At 39.4% G+C, this 24,120-nt stretch overlaps 1 protein-coding gene across 2 annotated transcripts in view; it reads left to right on the forward strand.

Annotated features, from left to right (window-relative positions):
* Positions 1-24,120, forward strand: part of CLGN (calmegin) — a 60,339-nt gene that overhangs the window by 1,524 nt on the left and 34,695 nt on the right. Inside the window, exons 1-5 of one of the 2 annotated variants that reach the window (XM_008267420.4) lie at positions 6,111-6,235; positions 14,670-14,822; positions 17,031-17,104; positions 18,092-18,150; positions 23,440-23,581. In XM_008267420.4, the coding sequence (XP_008265642.1) occupies positions 14,679-14,822; positions 17,031-17,104; positions 18,092-18,150; positions 23,440-23,581 (419 nt within the window). In that variant the 5' untranslated portion in view covers positions 6,111-6,235; positions 14,670-14,678. Of the gene's footprint in view, positions 1-6,110; positions 6,236-14,669; positions 14,823-17,030; positions 17,105-18,091; positions 18,151-23,439; positions 23,582-24,120 lie in introns of those variants that run through there. The other variant, XM_008267419.4, reaches the window with a different exon arrangement.

Genomic DNA, 24,120 nt, shown 5'->3' on the forward strand with positions numbered 1-24,120 from the left:
TTTTTGATTTTAAGAGGAGCAGCCGGGACTAGAACCAGCGCCCATATGGGATGCTGGTGCTTCAGGCCAGGGCTTTAACCCTCTGTACCACAGCACCGGCCCCAGCTGATTATTATTTAAACACCCCTGAAGCATACCAGCATTGGCTGAGTCCTCAGTCAGCCATTAGAACTGGGTAACAGCACGAAGGGATCAAAAAATAGTATATACAGAAGCATGAGTTTGTTAGCAGGGGAGTGTTAAGAGTGAAGGACATGAGTCTTAGAAAAGGCAGAGTTTATGCTGAGAAGTACAGGCAGTAATTGAACATAAATAAGCATTTATTTATTTTTAAAGATTTATTTACTTGAAAGTCAGAGTTACACAGAGAGAGAAGAGAAGCGGTGCAGAGAGAGAGGTCCTCCATCCTCCAGTTCACTCCCCAATTGGCTGCAATGGCCAGAGCTGCGCGGATCCAAAGCCAAGAGCCTCCTCCGGGTCTCCCATGTGGGTGCAGGGGCCCAAGGGCTTGGACCATCTTCTACTACCTTCCTAGGCCATAGCAGAGAACTGAATAGGAAGTGGAGTAGCCAGGACCCGAACCGGCGCCCACATGGGATGCCGGCACTGCAGGCGGTGGCTTTACCCACTATACCACAGTGCTGGACTCCCCCCCCCCTTTTTTTTTTTGAGAAAAAAATATGCCAGCGAGAAACAGAGGATGGGTTTGGAGATTAGCAAGAAGGGAAACGAAGAAGCAAAATGACAATTTCTTAATCATTTTCAGAAAGAATGGGTTCCTAAACTAAGTTTATGGCAGGAACACAGAAACATTCCAGGTATACTCAAATGGACCTAGTTACCAGGGACGTAGGAGATCAGAGAGTATGATCTTCAGGTCCTGGTAAGGTGACTAACTGATTTGGTTGACTTGAGGTGCAGTTAATGGGAAAAGGGAATTAGAAGGCAGATTTTAGAGGAAAGAACATGTTCAAATTAATGCAAGCTTTGGCATATCCGAGTAGATAATTTGCAACTAGAAAGTGGCCTCTGAGCTACAAATAAGTTTTGGGAATTGGCTAGCTTTTCTAGATAGAAGGCAAGAGTACTTGTAGGAAAAGAGCCTGGGACTAGACTCCTAAGGAGCTCCTCCAACATTTTCAGATGATTCGAGAAGGTACCCATGAAGGAGACAGAGAAAAGGAAGAGGACCAGAAATGGTTCCGTGGAAACCCAGAGAGGAGAAGGCTCCAAGGAGCTGGTGGGCAGCAAGGTCAGAGGGGCAACAGGCAGTAGAAGAAATGAAAAAGTGCTGTTGTCCTTATTGTTAAGGCTTAAGACTTGGGTGGCAGGAACATTTCTACATTAATTTTCAAAGGAACCAGAACTTAGGAATATAGGACAAATGTTAGTTTTTCATTGCTGCTATAATAAGTTCCATGAAGTTAGCATCTAACAGCAACACAAGTGCATTTTCTCACAATTCTGTAGGTCAGAAGTCTGACACAGGTTCCACTGGGCTAAAAATCAAGATGTGAGCAGGGCAGTCTACGGGAAGCTCTGGGGGAGATCTGAGTGTGTGGCTGTTCAGCCCAGTGACAGAATTCAGTTCCTTGTGATTGTAGGACTGAGGTCCCTGTTTCCTTGCTGATGGCCGGTAAGGGTTGTTTCCAGCTTCTTGAGATTGCTCACACTCCTTGGCTCCCAGCCTCTTTCCTCCATCCTCAAGGGCCTCTGTATGCCCGGGGTCTTAGGGCCCAGGACAAGCAGATCCAGGTTCCAATGGGTCCAAGAACAACTCAGTCATTTGAGGATTTATATCTCCCTTACTCACAGTGGCAGTGAAAAAGGCACCAGGAACAACCACTTGCCCCCCTCAAGGCAGTGGGGCCACAGAAGATACCTGCCTGTGTGTCTGGGGAGGCAGTCAGACACTCACACACACAGATAGCATCTCACAGCCACACATAGCTGCATACACCAATAGCCACAATTACTCATCACCACATGAATCCACACACCCACAGCCATCCCCAGGCAGCTGTGCTTACCCATGCCCCAGTCACCTATGTGAGTTTATGGACACAGGTGGTCCAGGGCCAAACCACTACATTATAGGCTTGTGGGCAGCTAGCCAGGCAGGTGGGCCTGTCAGTTACCATGACCAGTTACCATAGAGGCCCAGGGAAGTGGGAAGAAGGGGAACTTGGTAACTTCACTTTCCCAAGTTCATTCAGCAGCCCCAGTGGTGGTTGGAGACCCTTCACTTTTTTTTTTAACTTTTATTTAATGAATATAAATTTCCAAAGTACGGCTTATGAATTACAATGGCTTCCCCCCCATAACGTGCCTCCCACCTGCAACCCTCCCCTTTCCCACTCCCTCTCCCCTTCCAATCACATCAAGATTCATTTTCAATTCTCTTTATATCCAGAAGATCAGTTTAGCATACATTAAGTAAAGATTTCAACAGTTTGCTCCCACACAGAAACATAAAGTGAAAAATAATAGATGATTTTTTAAATGATGATGAAATCAGATCAGACCTATTGTCATGTTTAATCCCAGTGAGAGTCAAGTTGGGAATTGATAATTTCTTCTTCTTTTTTTTTTTTTTTTACAGAAGATCAGTTTAGTATACATTAAGTAAAGATTTCAACAGTTTGCACCCCCATAGAAACACAAAGTGAAATATACTGTTTGAGTACTCATTATAGCATTAAATCTCAATGTACAGCACATTAAGGACAGAGATCCTACATGAGGAGTAAGTGCACAGTGACTCCTGTTGTTGACTTTACCAATTGACACTCCTGTCTATGGCATCAGTAATCTCCCTATGCTCCAGTCATGAGTTTCCAAGGCTATGGAAGCCCCTTGAGTTCTCTGACTCTTAACTTGTTTAGACAAGGTCATAGTCAAAGTGGAGGTTCTCTCCTCCCTTCAGAGAAAGGTACCTCCTTCTTTGAAGACCTGTTCTTTCCACTGGGATCTCACTCACAGAGATCTTTCATTTAGGGTTTTTGTTTTTGTTTTTGTTTTTTGTTTTTTGTTTTTTGTTTTTTGTTTTGCCAGAGTGTCTTGGCTTTCCATGCCTGAAATACTCTCATGGGCTTTTCAGCCAGATCGGAATGCCTTTAGGGCTGATTCTGAGGCCAGAGTGCTGTTTAGGACATCTGCCATTCTATGAGTCTGCTGAGTATCTCGCTTCCCATGTTGGATCACTCTCCCCTTTATTTATTCTATCGGTTAGTGTTAGCAGGTACTAGACTTGTTTATGTGCTTCCTTTGACTCTTAGTCCTTTCATTATGATCAATTGTGAACTGAAATTGATCGCTTGGACTAGTGAGATGGCATTGGTACATGCCACCTTGATGGGATTGAATTGGAGTCCCCTGGTATGTTTCTAACTCCACCATTTGGGGAAAGTCAGCCTGAGCATGTCGCAAATTGTACATCTCTTCCCTCTCTTATTCCCACTCTTATGTTTAACAGGGATCACATTTCAGTTAAATTTCAACACTTAAGAATAACTGTTTAATTACAGAATTAAACCAGTCATATTAAGTAGAACAGACAAAAAAAACTAAGAGGGATAATGAATTAAGTTGTTCATTAACAGTCAGGGCTATGCTGATCAAGTCACCGTTTCTCATAGTGTCCATTTCACTTCAACAGGAGACCCTTCACTTTTGACCACTCATTTGCCCGGCTCTCTCTTCCTTTTCTACTTTTAAGTACCCTTGGCATTACATTGGGCTCACCTTGATAATACAGGCTCTTTTCCCTATTTAAAGGTCATTAACCATCTTCAAAGCCCCTTTAGCAATGAGAGTTTACGTTCACAGCATCCTAGTGTGAACATCTTTGCAGCATAGTATTTTGCCCTTCAAAGGAAGCTGTTCATAATAGCAATTAATGGAGATGATCTTCCTAGAAATTCTGTTATTAAGGAAAGGAGACAGCTAGAACCACTTACATTATCTGGCATGTTGTATGTAGTTCCGGTAGTAAAACTGACTACTTATCCTTGAACCTTTTAACTAGAAATACAAGTATCTTCTTAAATATCCAGAAATTGGCATGAACAGTCTCTGGAAAATTTTAGGATATCATAAAATATAAGGTATATTGTTATTTTTTTATATTTCTTGTGCCCTTAAAGCTGCTTTAAAATCTTTTCTGAAAAAAAAAAAAAAGGCCATTTGACCAACCAACTAAACATACTTGTATCACATTGGATACGCATCAAAATGAAGCTTCTTAAATATAAAAGCTACACAAAAGAACAGGTCGTCAAAGAAGGAGGTACCTTTCTCTGAAGGGAGGAGAGAACTTCCACTTTGACTATGACCTTTTCTAAATATGATCAGAGTCAGTGAACTCAGGGGGCTTCCATAGCCTTGGCAACTCATGACAAGAGCCTCGGGTGATTACTGATGCCATAAACAAGAGCGTCAATTTGTTAAGTCAACAACAGGAGTCACTGTGCACTTACTCCTCATGTAGTATCTCTGTCCTTAATGTGCTGTACATTGTGATTTAATGCTATAACTAGTACTCAAACAGTATATTTCACTTTGTGTTTCCATGGGGGTGCAAACTGTTGAAATATTTACTTAATATATGCTAAACTGATCTTCTGTATATAAAGAGAATTGAAAATGAATCTTGATGTGAATGGAAGGGGAAAGGGAGCAGGAAATGGGAGGGTTGCGGGTGGGAGGGAAGTAACGGGGGGCGGGGAGCCATTGTAATCCATAAGCTGTACTTTGGAAATTTATATTCATTAAATAAAAGTTAAAAAAATATAAAAGCCACACAAATTAGAACTTATGTCTAAAAGATGGAACATGATATGAAAATATTCAGCCTTGTACTGTATTTTTTAAAAGATTTATTTATTTATTTGAAAGTCAGAGTTACACAGAGAGAGGAGAGGCAGAGAGAGAGAGAGATCTTTCATCCAATGGTTTATCCCCAATTGGCCGGAGCTGTGCCGATCTGAAGCCAGGAGCCAGGAGCTTCTTCCAGGTCTCCCACGAGGGTGTAGGGCCCCAAGGACTTGGGCCATCTTCTACTGCTTTCCCAGGCCATAGCAGAGAGCTGGATCAGAAGTGGAGCAGGCGGGACTAGAACCAGTGCCCATGTGGGATGCCAGCACTTCAAACCAGGGTGTTAACCCACTGTGCCACAGCACTGGCCCCATGTACTGTATCTTATCAGACTAGGACCTTAGTGTCATTTAGTAGAGACTAAACAACTTAACCACCAACAGTAGAGCCTTGATGAACAAAATGCAGAGCTTGAAGCTAGACCTAACTTTGGGTCTTGCCTGTTCTCTTTAGTAGCCCTGGCTAAATGATTACTTGCCTCTCTGCCCCTCACTTTCCTCCTGCATAACATGGGATACTAACACCTCCACCTCACCTGATAAAAAGACTGGAATGAGCGGGGTTGAAACCCTGGAAGTACTCAGCAGCAGCTCTTACTCCTTTTGCTCTGCCCTTCCCTTTTCAGTGTTTTGTCACCTGCCCTCCTTTGTACGCAGCCTCAGGAAACCAATCCTTTCTGTCTTGCATCTCATTTTGAATAGTACTTCCTTAGAGAGGCTTCCCCTGGCCCCTTTGATGGCACAGAAATTCAGTTTCCCAACTGCTGTCAAAACTTTTTCTAAAAAAGATTTGCTATGTACGTATTTGAAAGGTAGAGCAACAGAGAGAGGGAGAGAGAGAAAGATTTTTCCTTCTGATGATTTGCTTCCCAAATAGCCATGATGGCCAGGTCTGCACCAGACCAAAGCCAAGAGCCGGGGAATCCAACATGGTCTCCTTCCTAGATGGTGGGGCCCAAGTACTTGGGGCATCTTCTGCTTCCTTTCCAGGCACGTTAGCTGGAAGCTGGCTCAGAAGCAGAATAAGGATGATTCAAACTGATGCTCTCATACGGGTTGCTGGTGCCAAAAGCAGCTTGCCCTGCTGTACCACATATTACTGCCTTGTCACAATTTGTTTAATTTTCTGTCACTTACTATAGTTTACATATCGTACCTAGGTTATTTGTTTACTGTGTTTTCCATCCTGACTGTATCTCTTCCAGATAAATGACAATGCACATTTGCTAATTACTGTGAATGGTTTCTAATGTTTTTAATGTAATGCCTGGTGGATAACTGACAGTCATAAATATTTCTTGAATGAATTAGTGAGTGCTGAGTTTTATTATCTGCTGGCTGGCCTCTCCTGAATTTATTGGGTGAGCTATTAGCTATTAAGAAATTAACAATTCTCTGATACAGCTTTCTCTGAATCATGCTCATTGCTTCCATCAAAGAAGTTCCATTTCAAATCTAGTTTTGCAGCTTCTATAGAAGAAGGCTGCCTCTGTAAGGTGCCACCATTACCCACTCCCATCTCATCTGAGATCCTTCAAAGGTGAATTTTCTGTATGCCACATAGCCAGGTAAATTCAAGAATTCCCTCTAATTTCAGTGAAATATTTTCTGGTGTTCTTTCTAGTGTAACAAATATTTTAATCTAATTTTTGTTTACTGTCTTTTCTATTAAGTAAATTACAATTAGAGCTGTAAAAATGCTACATGTCTGTGGCAAGACTCTAAAAAGCACATTAAAATGTTTCTTCATAGATGTAGAGCACAACTTAAAATATGATTAACTCACTTATATTAAATTAGATCATAAACATGAAAGCTTTCTGAACCATTAACACTTTTCTCTACAAAAAGGCTTTCACTATGTTAAGTTTTAATAATTTACCCTAAATGTTAGAGGACCAATATTAGAAGCATCAACATAACTATTTCTCCCTCATAAAAGTGTAAAGACATCTATAAGGATTCATTCCATAGAGTTTTCTGGGCGTGAAGTTCTGGAAAAGAATTCTCCATTCCTCCAGAGATCTTGTAAACTTTTATATACAGTAGGTTCTGTTTTTTGCCCTATTTGCCTGGAAACCTCCTGTGAAATTGCTACCATCACAACAAAGTCATCCTAAATTGTTGCTTGGTAACATTTATCTCTCTTCTTCTTCTTCTATTTTTTTTTTTTTTTTTTGGCAGGCTGAGTTAGAGAGAGAGAGAGAAAAAGGTCTTCCTTTTCCTTTGGTTCACCCCCCCAAATGGCCGCTATGGCCAGCACGCTGCACTGATCTGAAGCCAGGAGCCCGGTGCTTCTCCTAGTCTCCCATGCAGGCGCAGGGAACCAAGCACTTGGGCCATCCTCCACTGCACTCCTGGGCCACAGCAGAGAGCTGGACTGGAAGAGGAGCAACCAGGACAGAATCCAGCACCCCAACTGGGACTAGAACCCAGAGTACCGGCGCCACAGGCGGAGGATTAGCCAAGTGAGCCGCGGCACCAGCCTCTCTTCCTTTTAACCTTTTCCACTGTCATTCACTCTTTGAACATGTATCTGCTCCTAATTGCCAAGTACTACATGCTTTGGAGCACCGTGAATACAGAAATTAGAGTCCCAATTCTATTGAGCTTAGATTTTTGCCTGTTTCGTGTTTTCCGATTTGTCTCATGCTACTTTTTTCCAGTTACATGCAGGTAGTATATATAAATCCTGAATAAATAAGTATATCATTCTAATGTTTATATAAACTCAATTTTTGGAAAATAGTGTTACTTAGTAATTTAACTGTAGTATGTAGCTATGATTTTAAAATCAGTGTACAGAGATATTTTGTTCTTGTAATTAGTACAACTAAATAATATTCCCATATCCAGGCTTTCAGCTCTGAGTATTTCACTAATGTCAGGTGGTCAGTGGGAGGAGAGGGAGAAGGTTCTCTCTTTAGTGATGTCCGATAAGATTCCTTTGAGTGTTTTGTAGTTCTTTGCTATGGAAAACTCCAGAAAGTTGTATTTTCAACTATTATTTCCACTGTTATGGTTCTTTCTGTACTTTCTATTATATCTTGTGATGTATTTCCATCACTCTGTGTCTTTCTAATTAGGAAAAAGAAACACTCAGTCTTAGTAAACAGTATATATTAGTTAAGGTAATGCTAAACAAAAAATAAAACAATCCCAGAGACTTACAAGTCCTGGCTTTTGGTTACTGAAGAGTAGATGGCTGTGATAGTTACTCATATGTATCAACTTGGCTGGGCCATGAGATGCCCAGCTATTTGGTCAAACATTATGTTGGGTGTATCTTGTGAGGGTGTTTCTGGAGATTAGCACTAGAATCGTAGAGTGAATAAAAGCATATTGCCCTTTTTTAAAAAGACTTATTTATTTATTTGAAAGGCAGAGTTACAGAGAGAGAGACAGTAGGAGAGATCTTCATCTGCTAGTTCACTTCCCAAATGGCTGCAAAGCTAGAGCAAGGCCTTTCCAAAGCCAGGAACCTGGAACTTCTGTGGGGTCTCCCCCGTGGGTGCAAGGGCCCAAGCACATAGGCCTTTGGCAGGGAGCTGGCTCAGAAGTAGAGCAGCTGGGAATCTAACCAGTGCCCATATGGTAGCTTTACTCACTACATCACAGTGCCAGCCCCAGACTGCCCTTCTTGAAACAGTTGAGGGTGTGAACAAAAGGTCTGATCCTCCCAGAAGGAAGAAGTCTTCCTGTTTGACTGCTTGAATAGATATCAGTATTTCCTACCTTTGCATTTAAACTGAAAGATTGACTCTTCTTGATCTGGAATGGGCTGGCTTTCAGACTGTATCTCCGGACCTCAGACATGAGCTGGGAACACATCAGCTCTTCTGGGTCTCCAGTTTGCTGACTTCAGATCCCAGGACTTCTCAGCCTCCATAATCACATGAACCAGTTCCTTCTCATGAGTAAATAATTACACACACACACACACACACATGCACACACACATACACACGTGCACACACATATGCACACAATACACACGTACACACACGCACACATACACACATACATGCACACATACATACTTACACATGCACACACATACATATACACATACACAATACACAGGCACACATATACATACATATACACAAATACACATACACAATACACACATACACACGTACACATGCACACACATGTGCACATGCACACATATACATACACATACATACACACACATATGGGGGAGGGAGTGGACAGGGAGTGGTTCTGTTTCTCGGGAGAACGCTGACTGTGTACCAGATTAATAGAATGTAGGGAAGGGGAACACTTGATCATCTCTTGATACAGAAAAAAGCATTTGACATGATTGAATACTGTTTCATGATGAAAAGCTCTCATCAGGTCAGGCATAGAGGGAAGGTGCCTCAACATAATACAGGCTACATGTGACGGGCCAATAACTACCATTAGATTCAACAGAGAAAGACTGAAAGCTTTCCTCTAAGATCTGGAACAAGAGAAGGATGCCTTCTTCTGTCATAGTGATTCAACCTACTGCTAGAAGTTGTGAACAGAGAAATTAGGCAAGACAAAGAAATAAAAAGCATCCAGATTGAAAAGGATGAAGTGAAGTTGTCTCTGGAGATGAAATGATCTTATATGTAGAAAACCCTAACGATTGCACAAACAAAAAACCCAAAAACCTGTTAGAACTAATAAATTTGTTAAAGTTGCAGGGGACAAAGTCAATGTAAAAAATCAGTTTCATTTCTATACACTACAACAGAAAATTAAAAAGATTTCATTTACAATAGCATAAAAAAAAAACTTAGGAATAAACTTAGCCAAGGAGGAGAAATCCTTGGACAATGAAAACCAACAAATGCTGCAGAAAGAAATTAAAGAAGATATAAATAAATGGAAAGACAGCCTGTGTCATGGATTGGAAGAAGTAATATTGCCAAGATATCAGTACTACCCAAAATAATCTGCAGATTCAGTGCAATCCCTGTCGTAATCTCAGTGAAATTTTTTTTGTGGAAGTAGAAAAATCTATCCTTCAATTATATTGTCTCAAGTCAATCTTGAGAAGAATAAAGACTGAGGTGTCATACTCCCTGAATTTAAATTTATTTATTTATTACAAAGCAACAGTATTCAAATTAGTATAGGACTGGAATAAAGATAAACATATGCCCCTAAAGAATAGAATAGAGAGCCTAGAAATGAACTCTCATGGATTTATTCAAATGGTTTTCAACAAGGGTACCAAGACCATTCAGTGTGAAAAGGGTAAGTCTTCTCACCAAGTACCAGTAGGGAAACTGGCCATCCACACACTAAAGAATGGAGTTGGCCTTGTACCTTAGTTCAGACACAAAAATTAACTTAAAATGAATTGAAAACCTAGTCATAAGAACTGACACTATAAGACTCCTAGAAGAAACCAGGGAAAAACTTCATGGTGTTGGATTGGCAATGATTTTTTTTTATATGACACAGAAAGCACACACAGGCAACTAAAAATAGTTTCAACATTTAAAACTTCTATTCATCAAATTACACAATCAATGGAATGAAAAAAATGCAGGGAATGAGAGAAAACATTTTCAAATATGAAAGTAGTTCAGAAAGCTCATGTAAAGGCCAGCGCTGCGGCTCACTAGGCTAATCCTCCGCCTGCAGTGCGGGCACCCTGGGTTCTAGTCCCAGCTGGGGTGCTGGATTCTACCCCAGTTGCTCCTCTTCCAGTCCAGCTCTCTGCTGTGGCCCGAGAGGGCAGCAGAGGATGGCCCAAGTGCTTGGGTCCCTGCACTCGCATGGAAGACCGGGAGGAAGTACCTGGCTCCTGGCTTCGGATTGGCGCCGTGCCGGCCATAGCGGCCATTAGGGGAGTGAACCAACGGAAGGGAGACCTTTGTCTATCCCTCACTATCTATAACTCTCTGTCTCTCTCTCTCTCTCTCTCTCTCACACACACTGTCTAACTCTGCCTGGCAAAAAAAAAAAAATGTAAAGTGGAATTAAAAGATACATTTATTTTGGTCTAAAAACTGAAATGCATACATATGAGAAGTCTTCAAAATTTTCATAGAAAATGTGTTATGAAAAAAATTGCACCTAGATTTCAAATATTTTACACCAAAACAAACTAATTCAGTTTCTCCACAAACTTTTTGAAGTACTGATTTATCTGATGTTTTGGTATTCAGAATCTGTAAAGAACTCTTATTGGAGGGTGAACCAATGGCAAGGGAAGACCTTTCTCTCTGTCTCTCTCTCTGTCTCACTGTCCACTCTGCCTGTCAAAAAAAAAATTTTAACAACAAAACAACCTGATGTTTAACTGGGCAATGAAAACAAATAAAAATAGAAAAATAGGCAAAGGACTTGAATAGACATGTTTCCATAGAAGATATGGAAATAGTTAACAAACACATGAAAAGACGCTCAGTGTCACTGATCATTAGTGAAATACAAATCAATCAAAACCACAATATGATACCACCTCACACCTCCCAACATAGCTACTGTAAACAGAACAAAACAAGGCTTTTTGCACCAAAATAAACTTATTTTTTAATTCCACTTTTGCAAGACCCTTTTGCAGGACCCTTGTATTGCTAGCAGAAAGTTAGGAAGAACTATAATATAGAAAATAAAATCGGATTGGATGAATTTAGAAAGCTCTAGAGCAACCTCTGCCTGCCTGACTTCCCCTGCACTCTCCTGGCAGCCCCAGACTCCAGATGTTTTTGATGTTCATCTGTTCTGTAGCATGTAGCAGTACTACATTCCTTTTCATTGCTGAATGATAGAATAGAATAGAACATGTTGTATTTTGTTTGTCTATCAGTTGATGAATATTTGGACTGCTTCTACTTTTTGACTATGAAAAATGTTTCAGCAGTTATATATAAGATTTATTGTGGACATCTGTCTTAATTTCTTCGGACAGATATCTAGCAGTAGAATTGCTGGGATATAAATATAATAATATATATTATATACATACAAAAATTATATTTTAATACTTTGAAAATCTGCCACACAGTTTTCTCTAAAGGTATTGGCATCATTTTATAGTCACACACTCCAGCAATGTATGAAGGTTCCAATTTCTCCATTTACTCCCAATATGTATTATTGTTTTGAGGGTAGCCATTCTGGTGGATGTCGGATGCTCTCTCATTGGGAATCTGTGTTTCTTAAACCCACATAAGCCTATAAACATATTTCGAAGGGTCTAAGAATTCACTCTAGGAATCTACTTTTTTTAAAAAGTTTTCATGCTGATGATAATTTGGGGGGAAAATAATGTATTCTGAATTAGCAGATTTCTGATCACCTTGCAACCAAGGACTGGCTGCCACATATGGTCCATGTCCAGATTTACTTGGAATTTAAAAGTCTGTCGGCACCAAAGACTAAAGCTTGAATTTATTATACATTATTGGGAGTAGAGGAGGACATGATTATATAAACCATGTTCCTCCGCTAAGAGACAGCCAGATTTTATTTGGCTTCCACTCATTTCAATTAATACTATAAAGAACAGAAACTTTGCAGGGTTTGAGTAGAGATATGATTAGATAATTATGTAGTCACAAAATTATAGGAAAGGTAAATGCAAAAGCATTTTCTTTATAGCAGTCAACTTGATTGCAGTAAGTCCCATATTTGATCTTTTAGCTGTGATTTAAGCAAAGCATTATCACATTAAATTTGCAAAAATACTTTTAATTTAGTATTTTAGTGTTTAAATATAAATATATAATAGCTTTGCTTTTTTAATTATTTAATTTTACTTAAATTTTAAAAAAATTTCCAATTGTGCATACACATTAAGCAACATTGTAAGTATAAATATTTAGAATTATGATACTTTCTACTTTTAATGGAGTCTGTGTATTAGGTTTGATTATCACTGTTATCTGTGTCTTTACATTTTGTGACATTGCCTGTTTTTTGGAAGAAGGCCTGTACCTGTAGAATCTGTTTCTTCAGAGATTTGAAGTTTGTATTTTTACTTGCTCAAGGTCTAATTTAAGTAATTTTGTTATGTGATTTCGTTAATTAAGTAATTTTGTTAATTTCATTTTCAAAACCAACCTAGAGAGGCTGGCCTTAGTGGTGCAGTGGGCCAAGTCACTGCTCGTGACACTGGCATCCCATACCTGAGTGCTGGTTGGAGTGGCAGCTGTTTGCTTCCATGGGAGGCCAGGATAGAGATGGAGTTCCTGCTCCTGGTTTTGCCCTGGCTGAGACCTAGATGTGACCATCTGGGGAGTGAACCAGTGGGTGGGAGATTGATTTTCTCTCCCTCTCTCTCTCTCTCTCTCTCTCTCTCTCTCTCTCTCTCATGCTCTGCCTTTCACATATATAAATAAGGCTTCAAAACATGCCAGTAACATTATAAGTATATAAAATTAAAAGCCAACCTAGATACCTTTCTCTGAAGGGAGGAGAGAACTTCCACTTTGACTGTGACCTTGTCTAAATAAGACAGGAGTTGGCAAACTCAAGAGGCTTCCATAGCCTTGGCAGCTCATGACAGGAGCCTAGGGTGATTACTGATGTCGTAATTAAGAGTGTCAAATGTTAAATCAACAACAGGAATCACTGTGCACTTACTCCCGATGTAGGATCTCTGTCCTTAATGTATTGTACTATGTGAATTAACAGTATAACTAGTACTCAAACAGTACTTTACACTTTGTGTTTCTGTGTGGGTGCAAACTGTTGAAATCTTTACCTAGTATATACTAAATTGTACTTCTGTATATAAAGATAATTGAAAATGAATCCAGGGCCGGCAACGCGGCTCACTAGGCTAATCCTCCACCTGTGGCGCCAGCACCCCGGGTTCTAGTCCCGATTGGGGCACCAGATTCTGTCCCAGCTGCTCCTCTTCCAATCCAGCTCTCTGCTGTGGCCTGGGAAGGCAGTAGAAGATGGCCCAAGTACTTGGGCCCTGCACCTGCATGGAGACCAGGAGGAAGCACCTGGCTCCTGGATTTGGATTGGCGCAGTGCGCCGGCCGCAGCAGCCATTTTGGGGGTGAACCAACGGAAAAATGAAGACCTTTCTCTCTGTCTCTCTCTCTCACTGTCTAACTATGCCTGCCCAAAAATAAATAAATAAATAAAAAATTTAAAAGAAGAAAATGAATCCAAGGGCTGGCGCTGTGGCTCACTTGGTTAATCCTCCACCTGTGGTGCCGGCGTCCCATATGGGCGCCGGGTTCTAGTCCCAGTTACTCCTCTTCCATTCCAGCTCTCTGTTGTGGCCTGGGAAGGCAGTGGAGGATGGCCCAAGTGTTTGGGCGCCTGCACCCGCATAGAAGTCCAGGAGGAAACACCTGGTTCCTGACTTTGGATCGGTGCAGCATGCCAGCCATGGTGGCCCTTTAGGGGGTGAACCAACAGAAGGAAGACCTTTTCTCTCTCTCTCTCTCTCTCTCACACTAACTCTGCCTGTAAAATAAAAAAAAAATTTAAAAAAATGAATCTTGATGTGAATGGGATGGGAGAGGGAGTGGGAGATGGGATGGTTGCGGGTGGGAGGGAGGTCATGGGGGGAAAAAGCCTCTATAATCCAAAAGTTGTACTTTGGAAATTCATATTTATTAAATAAAAGTTTTTTTAAAAAAAAAGCCAACCTGGAATAAAGGAGGAATTAAAGAGAAATGCTTTCTTTTTTAAATAATTTTTATTTATATAAGCTGAACAAATCTCACATATTCCATATATACAGATTTAGGAGCATAGTGATACTTTATACTTAACACATATCTTTCACAACTTTTTTCTCCCTGTTTACTTAATTCCACAGATAATCAATATGAATTTCAAAGACTTTTGGCTAGGTTTGGGTCTTCTATTCATCTCAATTAATGCGGAATTCTTGGATGATGGTGTTGAGATGGAAGACTTGGAGGAAAATTCAGAAGAGACTGATGTTAATACAGGCGAAACTTCCTCAGAGGTAAGGTTACCAGGAAATGAGTTACAAATTAGTCCTTTATGTAGGAGTAACTCATCTCTTCAAATTCATTTTGGGTTTAAAAGTCTTCATTCTGTACACAAATTTTTAAAAATTGCTTTTTGTTTTCCAATCTTGCTTTGGTTTCTAGAGTACTCACACACAATAGAAACTTTTGTATGCCACCTGCTACAGTTTTGTTAGCAAATTAATACAGGCAGGTATTTACTATCAAAATCAAATTTTGTCACTATTTAAAAAGGATCAAGATTTTTAGCTCAGAATGAGGTTTTTGGTTTTATTTCTGATAATGTCAGACTTTTTCAGATGACATAAAAAGTAGCATAATTTTCAGTCCTTCTAAGAAGCAAAATAAGTGGCTTTTCTTTATTTCTGTGAGGAAAGAATGCGCACATGAAGTATGAATTAGAAGTGGAAGTGATGATGAGGCTGGCTTTGGGGGCAAGGCTGCCTCGTGTTTCTGGGATGGCCTTGTTGACACTGACACTGTTTGTAGGAAACTTGACAATGATGTACATAAGAGCTTTCACACTGAGGAAGGTTCTTATCCAGTGTGATCATCAGAAATGTTTTTGATGGTGAGGAAGTGGTCATTGTCTTGTGCCAGGCACTGTTTATACAGCCAACAGGAATAATTTATAAGTTGTTATGGACTTTTTTACTCTACTTCCCTTGATAACAGGTTTCTTTTTTTAATTTTACAAATGTAAATACTGTTTAGCTGTTTAAAGTGAATGTTGTGTTTCCCTTGTTAAATTTTAAATTCTACAAGGAAAGCCTAGTTGTATGATCTACAAAATAAGTAGTTGAAGTGCTAATGACTGACTTAGGTACAGCTGATTCAAGGGTCTTTCCGAGTTTAATGTGTCAAAGAAATGGACAAAGAGGGACCACTCTTGACTGTGTTTGCTGATAATTTGAGAAGATGATGAGAATTGGGAAAGAACAACTTTTGATGCTCCTGATGTTATCACTTGCATAATTCAGACATGGTGAAGTAGCAATTAAGGGAAAAATTAAACTCTGATGATTCTAAGAGTGGTCTAAATGGAGGGAAGCATCCTGCCAAATTACTGACCATTTTGCTAGCTACAAAAGCACAGGGAATGCTGAAGTTGTCCCTGAGTAAACTTCATAGAAGACTGGCACTTTTGGTATCCAAATCTTGACCCTGTCAGTAATTATGCGGAATTTTGTTTAATTACTGATGTTCTTAAAAAAGATAGGAAACACTGGACTAGGAGGACAAGGGTAGTGGCAGTGAAAATAGAAAAAATACTTTTGTGCCCTTTTCCCTAAAAGCCCAGAGGAAAAATCACTTAAATGATCATACAGGTAAAATCACAAAAGGAAGGACCCAGAGTGATCTATTTCCATGGGCAGCACTGTCTTCATTCATGATCAATTCAAGTTATCAGTTGATTTGCTAATACATTGTCTTTCATCGCTTAAAGTATGTTGTTGGTAAGTGCTGAAGAGTGTAGTAGTGCAGAGCAAGGCTGGGCTCATATACACTTAGGTCCCACAGGATCTGTGTGACTGGAGGGGAGTTACTTTGTTTCTCCCGGTTTCATAGCATGTAAAATGGGCACCATGAGAGTACTTCCCTCACAGATGCATTTAGGAGTAAAGAGCCGCCACAGCGCCATCAGCACCACCACCCCCCATCATGGCAGCCGACACTTACATGCCACTTGAAACCACATCATACCAAGAACTGGTTTTTTTTCCCCAGTGCTCTTTCCATTGAGTTTTTATTTTTTATGTTCATAATCTCTGAAAATGATATCATCATCTTTTAGTCACCTACCAATGAAATTTAAGAGTTGATTTTACAGTAACCCATGTGTTTATTAAGTTTTTCATCTAATATGCTTTTTATTGGGGTATTTCCTTTACTTCTATGATTTTTGTCCCCAAATATTGCCATCTACCAAAACCCTAAGGTCTTGACCTCCTCAAAATTCTTCCCCATCCCTTCTGTGTTAGGAAATGTCAGAGAATCCTCCGTTTCCATACACAGAGTATTTGTCATCACAGTGTTTCTAATGTCTTGAGGCTGGAGACCAGGCCGCCCCTTGTCTGTATCCCTAGATAGCCATTGCATGCAATATTCTTAACTTACGAGATCATTTAATGAAAGTATTTGTGAATATGACTAATGTCAGATTTTTAAAACTTATTTTCTAGGTTAAATATAAGACACCTCAACCCATAGGTGAAGTATATTTTGCAGAAACCTTTGATAGTGGAAAATTGGCTGGGTAAGTAAAAAGTTGAAGAGAGTGTTTTCCTTGATTTGAGTAGCTTTGTTGAAATAATTGGTCATTGATCTATGAGAATTAGCTGTACTACAGATCTATAAGAATTTTTAAATTACTTTATTTGGCAATGTGAAAATGGTCCTTAACACATGTTTTTTGTCATTGATAGAAATGTTTAATTTGAGTATTCATTTAAATAGAGAAATATACATCTTGAATATGAGGAGTAATATTTGTTCGTTCTCTAGGATAGATACTAACGATCTAAGTTCAGATGACCAATCTCAGTTACTGTTCCATCTTAAATATGGGTGAAACAATAGAAATGAAAATTTGTTGATTATTATGTGTCGGACACTATCCTAAGCAGGTAGATAGGTTCTATATTTATCACAGTGTTACCGGTGAAGACACTGAGCCTTAGTGTATATTGTCTGTGAGCATGCAGCTAATGAATTGCAGACTTTAAATTTGACTTAACTTGCTGGTGCCACGGCTCACTAGGCTAATCCTCTGCCTGCTGCACCGGCACCCCAGGTTCTAGTCCCAGTTGGGGCACCGGATTCTGTCCCGGTTGCTCCTCTTCCAGACCAGCTCTCTGCTGTGGCCCGGGAGTGCAGTGGAGGATGGCCCAAGTGCTTGGGCCCTGCACCCCATGGGAGACCAGGATAAGCACCTGACTCCTGGCTTCAGATCAGTGCAGCTTGCCAGCCACAGCGGCCATTGAGGGGTGAACCAACGGAAAAGGAAGACCTTTCTCTCTGTCTCTCTCTCTCACTGTCCACTCTGCCTGTCAAAAAAAATTTGACTGAACTCCAGCCTTACAGGATTATTTATAGGCATCCTTATTTAACCTCTATATGTTAATTTATTTTTGAGTGAACAGTGACTGTGCTGGGTAAACTTTTGCTGTGTTCCTAATGTGTGTATGTATAAATTGTTATTCTATTTTTAATGACATATGTGTGTTTTCCATTTTATTTATAGGTGGGTCTTATCAAAAGCAAAGAAAGATGATTCAGATGCAGAGATTTCTATATATGATGGTAAAATATTTATTTAAATATTAAATATAACCAATACGACCCAGAGTTCACTAGCTTTTGTGATTGTATTTCCATTAAATTATGTTGGCCCAGAACCTTACCCTGTCTCACAAGAAAATGTTCAGCCTTTTATCTAGTCCTTCTTTAGTATTTCTGGAAATCCCATTCTTGAGTCACCATCCAGTTTTCTAACTCAGAACAGTTGGATTTTCACTCCATTGTAGTTATTTTCTTTAATTTCCTGAGCACTGTTTCTGGCTACTGTCATTCCAGCTCAAGCATGGGCACAGCAAGATCAGATTATGATTTATGGTAAGATTCTCCTAACAAGTACAAAACAAAGGCTGATGAATGAGAGCTGCAAAGTACATGGCTGCTTCTGAAGCCCACACATCTATTTTCACAGACTGTAATAGGATCATCTCCAGGTTTTGAGAAGGAAGTGCATTACGAGGTGACAAGGGTCATCTTTGTTCCCCTAACAGGACTACAAGAGAATTTCTTCCTTCTAGTCTTAAACCAGCTTCCTCTTTAGTGTATCCTAGAGCAAGATGAGCCTCTTGTCAAGGTGACGGATGGCAGGAAGTGCCTCTAGCATGTAGCCTCACACTCAGACCCCAACAGACCATTGCATCAGAACAACAAAGCAGTAATGGCCTGTGTGGGATGTCAGCCATCTATTTCCTTTCCATAGTGTCAGTTTTGATATAAGATAAAGATCACACCCTTATGTTTTCCTCTGCAAAAAGTGTCCTCCATCCCAGCAGATCCTTGTGCTTATCTACTCCATCAAGAACACCACTATATGTAAAGAACAAGTAGCACTGCCATAGTCTCCATTTACAGAAGAGAATAACTTGCCCCAAAGACACAGTAAATCTGCCAAGTCATGCCATGCTGTGTACAGTATATCTGCACAAATACAGCATGTGTTATCAGACAGAATGCTTGGCTTGAAACATGGACATTCAGTACTTCACAGTTTTCCCAAGAGCGTTAGGTGGGTACTTATTTTAATTTTGTGTTTTTTAAGAATCCACTGACAGAGCTTCCCTGAAATTAAGATGTGGTCTATCTTAAGGGTGAGTTTCAAGTGTCTGTTTCTTACTAGGCAAAAAGGAATTTTAATGGTTAAATGAGTTTTTTCACCCCTCAGCTTAAAATTAAAAAGCAAGCAAGCAAAATCAAACATCTTTTTTGTGCCCAAGTATCATTTATATTATCTTATTAAACTTTAGGTATTTGAATAAATAACTCAGTTCAACAAATACATACAAAGGTTCAACTGGGTGTGCAAATGCAGAAGGTTTATAATTGCCACAAGGGGCCAGTGTTGTGGCGCAGCCAGTTAAGCAGTGCTCTGCAATGCTCGCATCCCGTGTAAGAGCACTGATTTGAGCCTTGGCTGCTCTGCTTCCAATCCAGCTCCCTGCTAATGTGCCTCTGAAAGCAGCAGAAGACAGCCTAAGTGTTTGGGCCCCTGTTATCCATGCAAAAGATCCAGATGGAGTTCCCCAGGCTCCTGGTTTCAGCCTGGACCTGTTCCACTGATTGTGGTCATTTGGGGATGAACCAGTAGATGAAAGATCTCCCTCTCCCTTTCTCACTCTCACTCCCTTCTCATCTCCCTTTCAAACAAATAAGTAATTCCTGAAAAAAAAAAAACAAATATGTCATACAATCACCTGGAAAGTGACACTATTGAAATATTTGGAGCCAAGCTGCTGAGAGTATGGGTGGCATCATTTTCTATAAATTCTTCACTTTCATAATTTTATAATATTATATTACTATTAAAACATTAAAGGCTGCCACTCAGAAGTTTGCCAGCATTCTGTGATTAGCTGTGCTGTCTGGACTGATGTTTATTGATTTTTTAAAAACAGCCTAGGAGGCTGGTGCTGTGGTGTAGCAGGATAAGTCGCTGCCTGAAGTGCCAGCATCCCATATGGGCACCACTGGTTCAAGTCCCAGCTGCTCCACATTAGCTCCCTGCTAATGTACCTGGGAAAGCAGCAGAAGATGGCCCAAGTTCTTGGGCCCCTGCACCCATGTAGGAGACCTGGGAGAAGCTCCTGGCTCCTAGCTTCTGATCAGCCTGACTTTGGCCATTGGAGCCATAGGGGAGTGAACCAGCAGATGGAAGATCTGTTTCTCCATCACTCTCTCTCTCACTTTCTGTAACTCAGCCTTTCAAATAAATAAATAAATCTTTATAAAAACAGCTTAGGAAAATATGGAATCTACTGAAGCTCCAGGTTCTGAAATTTCTAATTTAGGGATTGATAGTAGCAGTGTGGCATGTTAGTGGTCAGTTGAAACCAGTAACAGATTTCTTTGTCAGAATATTTAGTACTCACAGTGTGAATCCCAGTTTCTATTAAAGACCACCCGAGTCAATCTCATTTCAGGTTTTTCAGGAGTAAGCAGATGTGTGGAGGGAAATTGCTTAAAATTTTCAGATTATTAAAAGAAGTATAAATGTATTATAAAAACCAATTCTTTTTTTTATAAAAATGGTTTATTTATTTATTTGCAAGCCAGAGTTACAGAGAGAAAGGGAGGAATAGAGATTTTCCATTGGCTGGTTCACCCTCCAAATGGCTACAACTGCCAGTGCTGAGCGAGGCCAAAGCCAGGAGCCTGAAACTCCATCTGGATCTCCCTTGGTGGGTAGCAGGGCCCAAGAACTTGGGTCATTTTCTGCTGATTTCCCAGGTGCATTACCAGGGAGCTGGATCAGAAGTACAGCAGGTAGGACATGAAACAATGCCCATATGGGATGCCAGCTTGCAGGAAGCAGCTTAACCCTCTACACCAAAATGAATGAAAAGTCTTTGTGAAATTTTGTTTATTACAGAATTTGTATTTTTCACTACTGTCCATAATTTGGGCAAATGATTCAGTTAAGAGGAAGTTACTGTTTAATTTGGAGTGAGAAAAAAACTTGTTTTTTCTAAAATTAAAATGTCAACTGCTACCTTTTTCTTTGATGATAAATCTAAGTATGTAATTGGAAGAAAAGAAATTTTGTTAGTATCAATATCTTTAAAAATCAAAAGATAAAATTTCTGCTTCTTGAAATCAGACCATTATCAAACCTCAGGTTGATAATAATTTATTACTCATACAAAAGAAGTGTCTGCAAATAATTGATAGAATTAAAAAGGAGAGAATGATCCTACATAGGAAGCAGGAAACACAGCAGACTCATAGAAAGGCAAAAGCCCTAAACAGTACTCTGGCCTCAGAATCAGTCCTTAACACAATCAGATCTGGCTAAAAAGCTCATGAGAGTTTTGCAGGCATGGAAAGCCAAGACACTGTGGCAAAAAAAAAAAAAAAAAAAAAAAAGACAAAATGAAAGATCTCTGTGAGTGAGATCTCAGCAGAAAGAACCGACCATCAAAGAAGGAGGTACCTTTCTCTGATGGGAGGAGAGAAATTCCACTTTGACTATGGCCTTGTCTAAATAAGATCAGAGTTGGTGAACTCAAGAGGCTTCCATAGCCTTGGCAGCTCATGACAAGAGCCTCGGGTGATTACTGACGTTCTCAATAAGAGTGTCAATTGTTAAATCAACAGCAGGAGTCACTGTGCACCTGCTCCCCATGTAGGACCTCTGCCTTTAATGTGTTGTACTATGAGAATTAATGGTAAAACTACTACTCAAACAATACTCTGTACTTTGTGTGTCTTTGTGTGTTGAAATCTTTACTTAGTATATACTAAGTTGATCTTCTGTATATAAAGATAATTGAAAATGAATCATGATGAAGAATGGGATGGAAGAGGGAGTGGGAGATGGGATGGTTGTAGGTGGGAGGGAGGTTATGGGGGAAAAGCTACTATAATTCAAAAGTTGTCCTTTGGAAATTTATATTTATTAAATAAAAGTTGAAAAGAAAAAACCAGGGTCTGGCACAAAGTCAATACTCAAAGTTTTATGATTATTTAACAAAAAACACTATAAAACAACTAAAATTAGGAGGTGGGTAGAAACTTAGAAACTTAAAAAAAAATTTAATGTGCTATAAAGTATACAGGTATACACAGTGATAGACCAAAAATTATCCTTCTTTGATTCATAGACATTGCTAATCCAACATCATTGTTTTAAGAAGAAAAAAAGTAATACAAGGGCATCTGTGATTCAAAAGTGTTCATTAATCAATATTTGGTGTTGACACAGCACTGGGAAATAGCAGGTTTTACTGAATTTAGTTCTATAAAAGACAATGTCTGTAATTTTCAAAATTAGAAGAGTTTCCACAGATTAAATTCATGTTCTTAAAAAAAAGAGGAAATAGACTCCAGTGTGAATTTTGAGCTACAGGGAGCCCAACAAGATGTGCATAAATGCAGCCATGAGTTCTGAGAGCTAATTGCATTAGCCTGGGAAAGGTTTGTGTGAATTGTTTAGTTTTTCAAAGTAAAATTTAAATCCCTGCAATGACTAATGTAAAAAAAGTGGCTGATGAACACTAACCATTTCAAAGTACAATAAATAGAGCCAGTTTACACATTTTGAGTAAAGAATGCAGTTTGTCTCATGTTGTTTTAAAACCTCTCATTTTAAAAATGCTGTGTAAGGGGTAGGCATTTGGCCTAGCAGTTGAGACACTAAGATAACTGTGTCCCACATCAAAGTACCTGGGTTCAATACCTGGCTCTAGCTTTTGACTCCAGCTTCCTGCTGATGCAGACCCTGAGAGATAGCGATGGCTCAAGTGATTGGCTTCCTGCCACCCATGTGGGAGACCTGCCATGAGTTCCCGGCTTCTTTCTCCTGACTCCCAGGCTGTGTCATTGTAGGCAAATGGGAAGTGAATCAGCATATGGGCAAATATTCTCAATCTCTTTCTCTCCCTCTCTTTTTCTATCTTTATCTCTGCCTCATAAATCATTCAACTAATTAAAAGTACAGTATTGATAGACCCTAGCAGACAAACCACATTTTATAATTCACTACATTAAAGAGTCACTCAGAGAAAACCAAACTAACCCAGTTTAAAAGTGCCTCAATCAGATATTATAGCATTTGCTGTTCATTAGTTTTCACAAACTAGAACTTTATTAAGAAAATGTAACCTCTTGTGATAGGAAAATGAAACAGAGCAGGCATACATAGAGTTACGGAGATATATATCAGTATATTGGTTTATATATATCAGTATTGGTTTCATTTTGCCCAAATCTAACTTCATAGAAAAAAAAACTAAACTACTGACAAATAATTTAAGTTAGTGTTTTCTTCTTTAGTTTAATTTCCTTTGCTTTATTTTTTAGGAAGATGGGAAATAGAAGAGTTGAAAGAAAACCGAGTACCTGGTGACAGAGGATTAGTATTGAAATCTAGAGCAAAACACCATGCAATATCTGCTATATTGGCCAAACCCTTCATTTTTGCTGACAAACCTTTGATAGTTCAGTAAGTCTTGTTATGTTATTATTTTCTCTGAATTTTTATCTGTTGAGTGTAATCTAGCTTCTGAAAATAGTGTATGTTTTGATAATAGGTTTAAAAATCCAAATGTTCCTTTTCCGTTTCAATTAGTTAAATACACAAATGCACATGCATATATAAAAGCACTCTGAGAATTTCAATGAAAAGCTGATCAATGATAAAATCATATAATATATGCTCTAATAATATGTAGAATTCTACCACCATCAACATAATACATGATAAAATCACCATTTTTATTTGAACTCTTCTTAAAATGACTCTCAATTAAATATAAAGGACCTTTAGAAAGTTCATGAAAAAAATGTATTATGAAAAAACTACATAGATTTCAAAAATTTTTTGGACCCAGTAAGCTTATATTTTTTTTAGAACCGTCATATTAACTTCAGTATTTTCAGAATGGACTCATGAATGTTGCTGTTACAGAAAGGGAATACAGATGCAGAGTAGCGTCTTTCTGGGGTGGACCCTTTTTAAAGGTCACACGCTCTCTCAGACAG

This window comes from Oryctolagus cuniculus, chromosome 8, assembly GCF_964237555.1.
Source record: "Oryctolagus cuniculus chromosome 8, mOryCun1.1, whole genome shotgun sequence".
Taxonomy (NCBI): Eukaryota; Metazoa; Chordata; class Mammalia; order Lagomorpha; family Leporidae; genus Oryctolagus; species Oryctolagus cuniculus.